Source organism: Entelurus aequoreus, linkage group LG06 (genome assembly GCF_033978785.1).
Source record: "Entelurus aequoreus isolate RoL-2023_Sb linkage group LG06, RoL_Eaeq_v1.1, whole genome shotgun sequence".
Taxonomy (NCBI): Eukaryota; Metazoa; Chordata; class Actinopteri; order Syngnathiformes; family Syngnathidae; genus Entelurus; species Entelurus aequoreus.
In genome coordinates, this window is record NC_084736.1 from 73,014,476 (window position 1) to 73,028,649 (window position 14,174).

Here is a 14,174-nt window from a genome sequence, read left to right on the forward strand (position 1 = left end):
ACTTCTTGCGGGAGGTGGGGTTGCAGGTCCACGGACTTTAAGGTGCCATGTTTCCTGAATGGACGCCAGGGTCTTATCAGTCCCTTCGCTTATCTCTCATCTCCCGAGTCAAGCTCCACTGACTGATACACCCTGCCATGCCATTAGCACTACTGCTCTATTACGCCAATGTCTCCTCCCAGGGGCCACTTTCTGTTCTTACCACATACGACATAACTGTGATCATTTACTTCCCCCGCGCCAGAACGTCCACCCAATTATTGTCATTTCCCGGCTGTGGAGCGCACCAAATTAAAAGACGCACCCACCTAATTTTTGGGGCAAATTTTATTTTGTACACACTGTACAGGCCAAAAGTTTGGACACACCTTCTCATTCAATGCGTTTTATTTATTTTCATGACTATTTACATTGTGGATTATCACTGAAGGCATCAAAACTATGAATGAACACATGTGGAGTTATGTACTTAACAAAAAAAATGGTGAAATAACTGAAAACATGTTTTGTATTCTAGTTTCTTCAAAATAGCCACCCTTTGCTCCGATTACTGCTTTGCACACTCTTGGCATTCTCTCGATGAGCTTCAAGCACACCTGTGAAGTGAAAACCATTTCAGGTGACTACCTCTCGAAGCTCATATATATATATATACATATATATATATATATATATATATATATATATATATATATATATATATATATATATATATATATATATATATATATATATTTATATATTTTTTTTTAAATATTTTTATATATATAGATATAGATATACACACATATATATATATGTATCTACATATATATAGATATAGATATACAAATATATATATATATATATATATATATATATATACACACATATATGTATATACATATATACACACATATATATGTATATACATATATATATATATACAGTATATATATATATATAGCTATAGATATACACATATATATACACACACATATATGTATATACATATATACACACATATATATGTATATACATATATATACAGTATATATATATATATACATATGTACAAATATATATATATACACACATATATATGTATATACACACATATATATGTATATGTATATATATATATATATATACAGTGTATATATAGATATAGATATACACATATATATACACACATATATATGTATATACATATATATATACAGTATATATACATATATATACAGTATATATATATATACACACACACACATATATATGTATATATATATATATATATATACATATATATATATATATACACACACATATATATATACAGTACATATATATATACACATATATATACACACACATATATATATATACACAGTATATATATATATATATATATATATGTACATACACACACATATATATATACACACACATATATATACACATATATATACACACACACACATATATGTATATATACACACACATATATATATATATATTTACACACACACATATATATATATATATAATGTGTATATATATATATATATATATATATATATATATATATATATATATATATATATATATATATATATATATATATATATATATATACATATATATATATATATATATATATATATATATATATATATATATATATATATACTGTGTATATAATATAATAATAATCAGGGAAAATTGTTTTGGGGCCACATTTCCAGAAAGTTTAGGACTTCTCCCTTAACTACCGTAAACAAATCACAGCGACACCTTAGTTACATAAATGACATTATTAAAACATTTGGAACTGCCCAAAAAAAACGGGTGCCTTGAGGAACGCCTCAGTTATGTAAATCACAAGTTTGGCACCAAGTGTTCTATGTTTGCTAGGAAAGTTAAAAAGTCAATGCAAGGATGGGCCAATGTGTTCCAAGTGGTCCAAGTTCCTCCATACAACAGGAGCACTCTAGTATTTGTAGGAACTTGCATCAAAAATGTTTGTCTCCCACGTTTTGAACTGAATTTGCGGGCTGGTATGGTGTCATTACCAGGTCTGATTTGGCCCCCGGGATGCCAGTTGAATATCTTTGATACATGCAATCTTTTAGACACAAAAAAATTCCAATAATTAATGAATAATACATTAAATAGCTAATAATGATAGGAGTTAATCAGTAATCAATAATGTACCTGTGTGCAGCTTTCTAACACATCATTATCACAAAATGCTATTATCTTTTTGCTGAAGCTAGATAGCGTTGGCGTTTTTTATTGCTACTTTGACCATCCTTTGTTCACATACAAATTGACACTGTGGTCCTTTTAGTGCTTTGCCTATATTTGCTTTAAGATGGACACTATATGATAGTTATATTTACACAGCCTAAAAAGCAGCACAGTTACAGTGTAAAAAAAAAAAATATGAATGAAGTTGTCATCTTCGTTATTAGTTAGCACATGCCTATAAATATTTCAAGCTAAATTTATTTTTTTATTTTTTTATTTTTAGTTTTTTTTGTTTTGTTTGTCCTGTCCAGCTACAGAGGCAAATCATATAGTTGATGTAGATGCCCACATCGGCTGTACACATTTACTTTACAAAAGGGAAGTGTGGGATACTTCTCTTGTTGCCTTATTTGTATTTGACTTTATTAAATGGATTTATATTATTATTTGGTGCAGCCGGGCCGGAGCAGGAGGGGATAGAAAGAGAAAAAAAGGAAGACAGAGGGTGGGAATTGTGGGGACAAGAGGGGGATAAGACAGAGAGACAACAACAACAGCAAACACAACAATAACAACAGCAACAACAGAACAACATCAGCAACTAGGATATATACAAATATGATGGTAGAAGTGATGGCAAAGAAGCAGTTAGTGAAATAAATATTAATAATACAGAAATGACAATGAACATGGAGCAATACAAATACCAATAGAAATAGCACTATTGATAATGAATAATAACAATAACATATTATCAACAATACAATTGTTTCAAATGCAACAATACATATATGTAAGGATAACTACATTTCAAGCTAAATTTAATAGCCAATGGCTAAATTAGAGCCACGGAATTGGTGTACGTCTCTTGATCCGATTAGTTAACTACTCGTTAGATCAGGCCTGGGCAATTATTTTGACTCGGGGGCCAGATTTAGAGAAAAAAAATGTGTCTGGGGGCCGGTATATCTATTTTTAAGGACACTTATACAAAACCTCACAATAATGTCTGATTGAATGCTAAAAACGTTATGACAGACCGCCTTTAAAAACGTAATGGAATTTTAAATTTTTCTATAAACGATAAAACACTGAATATTGACAAAGTATGAATGTCACACCCCCTTTCGATCGACATATTTTACAACCAAGTGAAACGCAACAAACAGTGAAATATGAACGCGAAGGGTACAAAATAAACCCACCGACAATCTGATATATCTGATATATCACTAAGCTTTAGAACTTTGTTGTGAAAAGCCCCTTCTGCGTCTGTGGAAACGCTTCCCGCCCACACTGCTTGGTGCCTCGTCTGAGCTGCTGTGACGTAGATTACCATAGTAACTAATTATATGACCATAGTAACTAATTAGATTACCCTAGTAACTAATTAGATTACCATAGTAACTGGTATATCATCCATAAGCGCAGATTCCAACCATTGAAATACTTTGTAGAGTTCAAGACTTAAGGTCATTAGAAAACATGACTGCACATCATAATGGCAGCTACACTTTCCATTTTAAAGATCTAAAAAAATGATTTGGGAATGTCCGGCGGGCCAGATTGAAAAGCTTAACGGGCCGCATGTGGCCCCCGGGCCTTAATTTGCCCAGGTCTGCGTTAGATAGTTCATGAATAGTCGACTATAAAAATGGAGTGGGTGAGTCCTTAAAGTGTGGTCACAATCATTTCAACCGATCCAACCTTTGCTTGTTTACCATGATCTGAATGACTGAGAATCTACACAGGCTTAGAAAAAACAACATAAAGTGCTTATTTTTTATTTGCAGCATATGACATGTCTGCCTCTTATTTGGTGTGTGAAGACATGCAATTAACAATCACAAGATGTTGACAACACAGGGTGCTTACATGAACACTCTTTCAATATTTGACAATGGGGGAAACTTTTTTTGATGATTATTTTAGGGCTTTATTTAAATTGCAATGGATTTGACATAAAACAGTGTCTTACTGAGTTCATATTATTTATATTCGTATGGAATCTGTATTTTGTTATATCTGCTCCTATGTCTACATCTTCTTAACTTAACCTGCACCACACCTAGTCAATTTGTTTTGTATTCCTGTTAGAGATGCGCGGATAGGCAATTATTTCATCCGCAACTGCATCACAAAAGTCGTCATCCACCCGCCATCCACCCGAACTAACATTTTATCAAAACCACAACCGCCCGCCACCCGCCACCCACCCGTTGTTATATATCTAATATAGATGATGCAAGTCATTCCTATTAAAGAAAGGAGACTGATCCAATGCAGCAGAGACATTCAATGCGTGCCAAAAAATACATAGTTAAATGTTGTTACCCACATACGAAAAACGAGCAGCACTCTTTGAAACAGGCAATTATTCATCAGGCACTGCTGCAGCTGTCACGCCAAAATTCTTCCCCCTACAACCCCCCCCCCATTTACTTCCGTGGTCATTGACAGCGATTGATAGCACGTCGGCTTTGACTGCCCGTCGCTGGAAGGATACTTCGTCTTTGACAGCTGCTGGAATCGGAAGAAATAGATTATTGTTTTTTTTTTGTACAGGCGCGAAACAGGACAGTCGGGTTAAGGACCCCCGGCAACTTTGTGATTTTATTGGACGCAGCCCCGGAAGTAAATGGGGGGAAGGCTTCTGTAGGGGGGAAGAAATTTGGCGTGACAGCTGCAGCAGTACCTGATGAATAATTGCCTGTTTCAAAGAGTGCTGCTCGTTTTTCGTATGTGGGTAACAACATTTAACTATGTATTTTTTTTTTCTGAATTGGTTCAACCGCCACCCGCCCGAATCTATTCAAAATCTATTTTTTTCGTCATGCATCCGCCCGACCCGCGGATTATCCGCGGAGTCCGCGGTTGTGTCCGCAAACCGCGCATCTCTAATTCCTGTCACAATCCTTGGTAGTCCCAACATGACAACATATTAAATCAGGGGTGTCAAACGTACGGCCCGAGGGCCGGATTAGGCCCGTGAAGAGGTTTTATCCGGCCCGTGGGATGAGTTTGCTAAGTATAAAAATTAACCTGAAATTTTTTAATGAAAGAAACAGCTTGTGGAGGTCTTGCAACTCCGGGTTCTTCGGACCACCCAGGAGAGACATGACAGGCTCGACGGTTTTGTGATTTGGTTTATTTTTCAATAAACTTATCATTCTGCTTCATTCAAATAACTATAACATATAGAACATGCTATACGTTTACCAAACAATCTGTCACTCCTAATCGCTAAATCCCATGAAATCTTATACGTCTAGTCTCTTACGTGAATGAGCTAAATAATATTATTTGATATTTTACGGTAATGTGTTAATAATTTCACACACAAGTCGCTCCTGAGTATAAGTCGCACCCCCGGCCAAACTATAAAAAAAACTGCGACTTATAGTCCGAAAAATACGGTAATTTGATTTTGACATACATACATTTGTATATTGATAGATTGAAAATTAACACCAATGAGTTGACTGATGAGTATTATCACATAATTTATTCAGAAAATATATATAACGACAAATAACTTATTAATCGCAACATGTAAGTGTAAAAAAACAACAACAACATTATGATTTGTTCTATTTCTAAACAAAAAAAACAATCTGAATTTGTCTTTATTTTTTAAGTCATCGTGCCGTGATTTTATCAGTTCGGCCCACTTGGTAGTAGATTTTTCTCCATGTGGCCCCCCTGATCTAAAATGAGTTTGACACCCCTGATTCAAATCAATTAAAAAGCAGAATTAAACGTTGAAACTATTCCTTATGACAGAAGTGTTGCTCTTGCATTTATGTAAATAACAATAGTTTCTGTCTTTTTAGGATTGACGAAGCTGCGGACTTCAAGGATCATAAAATCCAGGTTGCAAGCTGCTTAATCTCTCTGAACGTGGAGCCGTCCCCGGCCTTGTCGGTCAACCTCTCCGGGGCGCCTCTCATCAAGATCGTTCTGACCCATGTTTTGGTGAGAACCCCACTTAACATGAAACACAAACTGTCCCAGTTTCCTCTTAGTTGACTCATGTGTTGATGTTCCATTAACTCTGGGTGAGCCAGGCCTGCTGGGAAAGTCGAATGTTTAGGGTTTTCCAGTTGACAGACACAGTAAGAGGGTGTGGGACATTCACCTTATCTAACAGATATGAATTTTCTGTAGTTGCAGTCGATGAGTGTCTCTCTTTGAACTATAGCAGCTCTATGTTTGATATTCCCTTTTGTAAAAGAGTGTCGACCGCTGACTAAGTAGTAAAGGTTTCCATTAGCCGGCTTTCTCTTTTCCATCAGTGAGGATTGGCTTCCAGAAGACAAACTGGTTATGCAAATGTGACTTTCAGCTTTACTGAGGGGAACGATAACTTATTTGCTACTTTGTAGATTTAACATTCACTGGGAGAAACACTTGGGTGTTTTATAGCCTACAAGGCTGCTCCCTCAGTCGGAAATACAGCAGCTAGACTTCATTCATGTAAAACATCAAAGGTTCATCCAGTAAATAAAGACCCCGCAATGTAATTCTGCATTAGACAAGGGCTTATCCGGCCCAGGAATGACACCATACTGGGCCCAGAGTTCAGTTCAAAACTTGGTAGACAAACATTTTTACAGCAAATTCTTAAAAACACTCGAGTGCTCATGCTGTATAGAGGAACTTGTAAACACATTGGCAGATACTTGCATTGATATTTTAACTAAAGATGTCCGATAATGGCTTTTTTGCCGATATCTGATATTCCGATATTGTCCAACTCTTAATTACTGATACCGATAACCGATACCGATATATACAGTTGTGGAATTAACACATTGTTATGCCTAATTTAGTTGTGATGCCCCGCTGGATGCATTAAACAATGTAACAAGGTTTTCCAAAATAAGAGAACAACTTCAACTCAAGTTATGGAAAAAAGTGCCAACATGGCACTGCCATATTTATTATTTAAGTCACAAAGTGCATTCTTTTTTTTAACATGCCTCAAAACAGCAGCTTGGAATTTGGGACATGCTCTCCCTGAGAGAGCATGAGGAGGTTAAGGTGGGGGGGGTAGGGGGTAGCGGGGGGTGTATATTGTAGCGTCCCGGAAGAGTTGGTGCTGCAAGGGGTTCTGGGTATTTGTTCTGTTGTGTTTATGTTGTGTTACGGTGCGGATGTTCTCCCGAAATGTGTTTGTCATTCTTGTTTGGTGTGGGTTCACAGTGTGGCGCATATTTGTAACAGTGTTAAAGTTGTATATACGGCCACCCTCAGTGTGACCTGTATGGCTGTTGATCAAGTATGCCTTGCATTCACTTGTGTGTGTGAAAAGCCGTAGATATTATGTGATTGGGCCGGCACGCAAAGGCAGTGCCTTCAAGGTTTATTGGCGCTCTGTACTTCTCCCTACGTCCGTGTACACAGCAGCGTTTTAAAAAGTCATAAATTTTACTTTTTGAAACCGATACAGATAATTTTGAAACCGATACCGATAATTTCCGATATTACATTTTAAAGCATTTATCAGCCGATAATATCGGACTGCCGACCTAGTACGCATGCGCAAAAAAAAATCATATCTTTAATTGACGTGTGAAAGTAAACAATGTGATAAATAACATTTTACAACAATCATAGATATCTGGTCAAGACAATGTGCTTGTACGATGAAATTGGCGGTGGTACTTGACGGCCGCAACCACTTCATGGCTTCACAATAGTTACGGAGTACAACACTAGACATTGAGTAATCGCTCGACATACATGGCGGACAATAACTGATAGTCTGCTTTGCCAGTCCAAATGTATTCGCTGTTTTTCGTAGTACTCCCTCGTCCACGGGAGCCCGCATTCTCCTTGTCTCCCCTTCGACAAATAGACAAAGTTTTTCGCTAAGTAGAATCACAGCTGACCTGGACATTGGAAAGTTGTCTTGCCATTCCTGTGGCACAACACACTCGTTGACAAACATATCCCACCAGGCTGCCGTTCTTCCAGGCCTTATCCAAAATCGCTCAACATTGCTATGTTGCCGTCTGAGATGTGTTGTATCCAAAATAGCTGCAATCGCCCGTTTCCTTCTTTTAAGGTGGCGCGGTCTTTCTGGCGTCACTTCCTCTCCGAACTCAGTTTGTAAACGATCGACGAGTCCATTTAAGAAATACACGGTGCACTTACCCGTGTAAAAAATTATCCAAGGAGGGGAACCTTAAACGATGGGTTAGTGTGGCTGAAACGGGGCTTAGGCTAAATAATTATTCGTTTAAGGAGTTATCCGGCCTTTTGATTGATTGATTGATTGAGACTTTTATTAGTAGATTGCACAGTACAGTACATATTCCGTACAATTACCACTAAATGGTAACACCCGAATAAGTTTTTCAACTTGTTTAAGTCTGCGTCCACGTTAATCAATTCATGGTAACGTAGACAGGGCCTAAGTCGTCTCCTTTTGGGCAGATACACATTTTTTTCCTGCACTGTGACTTATGTAACTAAGGGGTTGTTGTGGCCTGTTTACTTAAGATGCAGTCAGTAGTCATTTGTTCAACTACTTTAGTGACACTAGTGGTTCCTCAAAGTTCCATTTTTGGTCGTCCCTTTTTCATAATTTGGACTACTGCAAGTTCAGTTAAAAAAAACTTGTGAGAGACTCACATTTTTGCAGAAAATTCTTAAAAACATTAGCGTGCTGTCACAGTAATTATCTTTGACTAGATTTTTTGCAGAAGGTGCTTAAGTGAAGTGTGTGAAGTGAATTATATTTATATAGCGCTTTTCTCTAGTGACTCAAAGCGCTTTTACATAGTGAAACCCAATATCAAAGTTACATTTAAACCAGTGTGGGTGGCACTGGGAACAGGTGGGTAAAGTGTCTTGCCCAAGGACACAACGGAAGTGACTAGGATGGCGGAAGCGGGGATCGAACCTGGAACCCTCAAGTTGCTGGCACGGCCACTCTACCAACCGAGCTATACCGCCCCATTAAAGAAAGTGCTTCTGTCACTCTTGCAAAAAAAATAAAATAGGCCAAAATCAAATGTCTACTGTAAAGGACGTTGGTTCTTAGGAATATACAACCTAAGGCTAATAGTGAAGAGAGCAGTACGGCAACACCAGTCCTAAGTTTTTTCTGGAAATGTGGCCCTCAAAACAATTTACTTGCATATACCTGGCATGAATAGAAACCATTCAGCTTTGTTTAGCGTAATTTTTCTTGGGGAAATCGATGTTTATGCTGCAATTATTTAGCATTAATCATGTGATGATGATTACTATGTTTGGACATCTACTGTTATTTTAAGAGAGCTGGCAATGTTCTAATTTAGGTGTAACACTACAATACTAGGAACTTTTATTAACATGCCCGAATGGTTATTTATATTTAGGATCTGATTTGCAATTTGGCCTTCATTTTTGGCTGTCAACTGGTCCAGAGGGGTTTTTTTTCTTCCTCTTACTGTTCTGCAGTGCAGACCTGATTTGGTAAAACTATTTTCGGAGAACAAATGTATCTGGCAGCTGATGAATGTCCACCCTGCACACTCGCAGCTTGTGGCAGACCTTTCACGTCACTGTTTTCGTTGCTCTTTATTGTCTGCACAAGTTCCACCTAAAAGTTGTCTTCTCATGGCTCCGGAACCGAAGCTTAGAATGTGTGATTTGCAGCTGACCTCTCTGTTTATCGCCAGGGAGTTGACACGCACCCGGCAACTTCATTAAAACCTTGCAGGGAGAATAAATGTGTCTAAGGCAGAGATGTATCAGGCCTTCCTCGTTGCTGTGGTTACAGTTCAGTTGTCACATGGGCAGCCTTAACTTAAGGGGGGGCCCCTGGGCTGAGGGGGTTTTGGAGGCTCCTGCCCCCACACTGCAAAAAGTCAGTGTTAAAAAATACAAAAATGAGGGGTATTTTATTTGAACTAAGCAAAATTATCTGCCAATAGAACATGAAAATTCGGCTTGTCAAGACTTTCCAAAACAAGTAAAATTAGCTAACCTCAATGAGCCCAAAAATACCTTAAAATAAGTATATTCTCACTAATAACAAGTGCACTTTTCTTAGTAGAAAAAAAAAGAGACCTTTTTGCTCAATATGTTGAAAAATATTCTTAAATTAAGTGAATGCTAGTGCCATTATCTTGACATAATGATATGCGCTCGGCATTACATTTCTTGAAACCAGCAAATTTATATTAAAAACTAATTAATTGTTCTTAATGGAAAGGCATCAAGGCAACTGCTTGTAACTCTCGGGGTCTACTAGCCGCTCAGGCAAATCATATTGTCTAAAAATGCATTTTTCCATCGATAACATGACATCATTGCGCCAAGTGCGTGCTCTTTCAGTCAATTAGTGTGCATATATACAGCCTGGCCCCCGGCCAAAAAAATTTTATTTGTAATTTTGAGGAATTTATCTGAATGTGCATGAACTATTTCTGTTCAAAATTGTTAGAAATGTCACATGTTAAATGTTTAAATAGTCAGTTTACTGTACTGTGCCAACTGTACTACTATATAAGTATGTATTTTCTATTGTTTCATTGAAAATAAAACAGCAAAGTCCATTTGGCTGTCATCTGTTTTAATATGAGACACAATTGCGTCAAAGTGATGATTTTTTTTTTCATTTTTGAAATAAGAAATTATTACTTTAAAAAAGTAGTTTTATACTTGTGGGTGCTGATGACAGAGCTTTGCAACAGTTGATATTCTAGTTTCGAGCATGTTTTACTCAATATAGGTCATAAAATCTCAGCAACAAGCTGTAATATCTTACTGAGATCATTTAGGACCAAAACCCTTAAAACAAGTAAAACACTCTAACATAAAATCTGCTTGTGAGAAGAAGTATCTTATCAGACAGAAAATAAGCAAATATCACCCTTATTTGAGATATTTCATCTTACTTAGATTTCAGTTTTTGCAGTGCAAACCTCAAGAACCTCACAGTTTGAAAAACAATCATGATTTAACTCAGGGGTTGGCAACCCAAAACGTTGAAAGAGCCATATTGGACCAAAAATACAAAAAACAAATCTGTCTGGAGCTGCAAAAAAATTAAAAGCCGTATGTAAGTGTTATAATGAAAGCAACACATGACGTAAGGGTCTATATTAGCTATATTAGCCTACTATCTAAATTAATGTGTCGCAGGCTGAAGCAAATCTTCGTTAACAGAAATGTTGAAATGTAGACATTTTTACAACATTAGAAACCATTAGTAAATCAGAGGCTACTCAGAAGGTGAGATAACTCCTGGAAATGACTGGCTTTTAATGGTCAAAGGTATAGATGTGTGTGTCCAAGTTAAAGGAAACGGCAGGCTGTCTTCTTTTAATAGATTTATTACAGTCTTTGGCAAGCTAGGTAATGTTTGCTGTGGTCTGGAACAACATGGCACACAAACAACTATCTGAAATGCAGCTAATATTACATACAGATAATGTGTCATGGGACATGCAAAACTAAATTATATACAAAGAGGATATTAATAAAAGATATTAAATTAGCTCAAATATACCTACAAATGAGGCATAATGATGCAATATGTACATACAGCTAGCATAAATAGCATGTTAGCATTGATTAGCTTGCAGTCATGCAATGACCAAATATGCCTGATTAGCACTCCAACAAGTCAATAACATCAACAAAGCACACCTTTGTGCATTCACGCACAGCATAAAACTTTTGGTAGACAAAATGAGACAAAGGAGTGGAAGATTTTACATGTAACCAAACTGTTGCGTCACAGTCCACACTATGGTGAGTTCAAGAACCGCCGAAATTAGTAGGACAAAACAATGTTCACCAAATACTCTCATCGGTGAAGCATACACACAAACATATCAAACAGTGGGCTTTCTAACAATTGGGGAGGTTTGTGTCATGTTTGTCCTCAAACAAAAAACATACTAAGACAAACAAAAAAAAATCCTCCCATCTTTTTCCATTTTCAATTTTTTTTTTTTAAATGCTCCAGGGAGCCACTAGGGCGTCACTAAAGAGACGCATGCGGCTCAAGAGACGCATGCGGCTCAAGAGCCGCGGGTTGCTGACCGCCGATTTAACGCAACAGAACAGCAACAATGCAAAAATAGCTTCCATTTTAAACATAATTTTGTTTACCAATAGAGCTTCTTCGTGACGGGCACGTACACATCTGTGCGAGTGTAACACAGGCCAGTCAACTTCAATCATTCAATCAATCAATCAATCAAAGTTTATTTATGTAGCCCTAAATCACAAGTGTCTCAAAGGGCTGCACAAGCCACAATGACATCCTCGGCTCTGATCCCATATCAGGGCAAGAAAAAACTCAACCCAATGGGATACAATTAGAAACCTTGGAGGGGACCGCAGATGTGGGGGGCAGAGCAGAAGAGAGACGGCAGATCAACTGGTCTAAAAGGGGGGTTTATTTAAAGGCTAGAGCAGGCCTGGGCAATTATTTTGCCTCAGGGGGCCAAATTTAGAGAAAAAAATGTGTCTTGGGGCCGGTATATCTATTTTTAGGAACACTAATACAAAACCTCACAATATTGTCTGATTGAATGCTAAAAACGGTACGACAGACCGCCTTAAAAAACGGACTGGAGTTTTTAAATTTTTTTACTGAAAGGAGACACGCAGAATGTACATGAACATAAAGAATGTGGGATTTACAATATTAACCATGAACGATAAAACACTGAATATTGACAACATATGAACGTCACACCCCCTCTCGATCGACATATCTAACAATCAAGCAAAACGCAACAAACACAGCGAAATATGAACGCGAAGGGTAAAAAAAACCCCACCTACAATCTGATACATCTGATATATCACTAAGCTTTAGCACTTTGTTGTAAAAATCTCCTTTCGCGTCTGTCCCTGACACCCGCATTTCAGGCTGGCCGCTCTGGAAACACTCTGTGGAAACGCTCCCCACCCACACTGCTTGGTGCCTCGTGTGAGCTGCTGTGACTTAGATTACCATAGTAACTAATTAGATGACCATAGTAACTAGTATATCATGCAAAAGCACAGATTCCAACCATTGAAATACTTTGTATAGTTCAAGACTTACGGTCTTTTGGGAATGTCAGACGGGCCAGGATTGAAAAGCTTAACGGGCCACATGCGGCTCCCGGGCCTTAATTTGCCAAGCTCTGGGCTAGAGTATACAAATGAGTTTTAAGATGGGACTTAAATGATTCATCTGAGGTAGCATCTGTAACTGTTACCGGGAGGGCATTCCAGAGTACTGGAGCCTGAATAGAAAACGCTCTATAGTGCCAGCAACTTGAGGGTTCCAGGTTCGATTCCCGCTTCCGCCATCCTAGTCACTGCCGTTGTGTCCTTGGGAAAGACACTTTACCCACCTGCTCCCAGTGCCACCCACACTGGTTTAAATGTAACTTAGATATTGGGTTTCACTATGTAAAGCACTTTGAGTCACTAGAGAAAAACTCTATATAAATATAATTCACTTCACTTCACACTATAGCCCGCAGACTTTTTTTGGTCTCTGGGAATCACTAATTAGCCTGTCAGTAAGTGTTGGTGACGAACCCCAAGATGCAGAGATGGCAGGCTTGATGTAGGAAAACATTACTTTTAATGTCAAAAATAAAATGCAGGAATAGAGGAATCAGGAACCAGGAACCAGGCAAACTGGAAACAGCTTACAGGAACCAGGAAACAGGATACCAGGAAACGAGGAGTACTGGAGACAGCAAACAGTCGACAGCATACAGGAAACAGCAAACAGCGTAGAATACTCCAGCACTGACTGGAGGGCGAGGCAGATATAAATAGTTGCCTGATTGGCAATTGCCACCAGGTGTGCCAGGCTGCCAATCAGGTGAGGGAAACGAAACAAGCGCTCAGGGCGACGTGCAGGAACTGGAACCAAAATAAAACACAAACAGAGGAATACCCAGACATAACCAAACTGTCAGTGACAAGCC

At 37.8% G+C, this 14,174-nt stretch overlaps 1 protein-coding gene across 2 annotated transcripts in view; it reads left to right on the forward strand.

Annotated features, from left to right (window-relative positions):
• LOC133652579 (adhesion G-protein coupled receptor D1-like) overlaps positions 1-14,174 on the forward strand; it is a 105,248-nt gene that overhangs the window by 43,661 nt on the left and 47,413 nt on the right. For both annotated transcript variants that reach the window (XM_062051497.1, XM_062051498.1), the window contains exon 13: positions 6,063-6,204. In XM_062051497.1, coding sequence (XP_061907481.1) covers positions 6,063-6,204 — 142 coding nt within the window. The remainder of the gene's footprint in view (positions 1-6,062; positions 6,205-14,174) is intronic.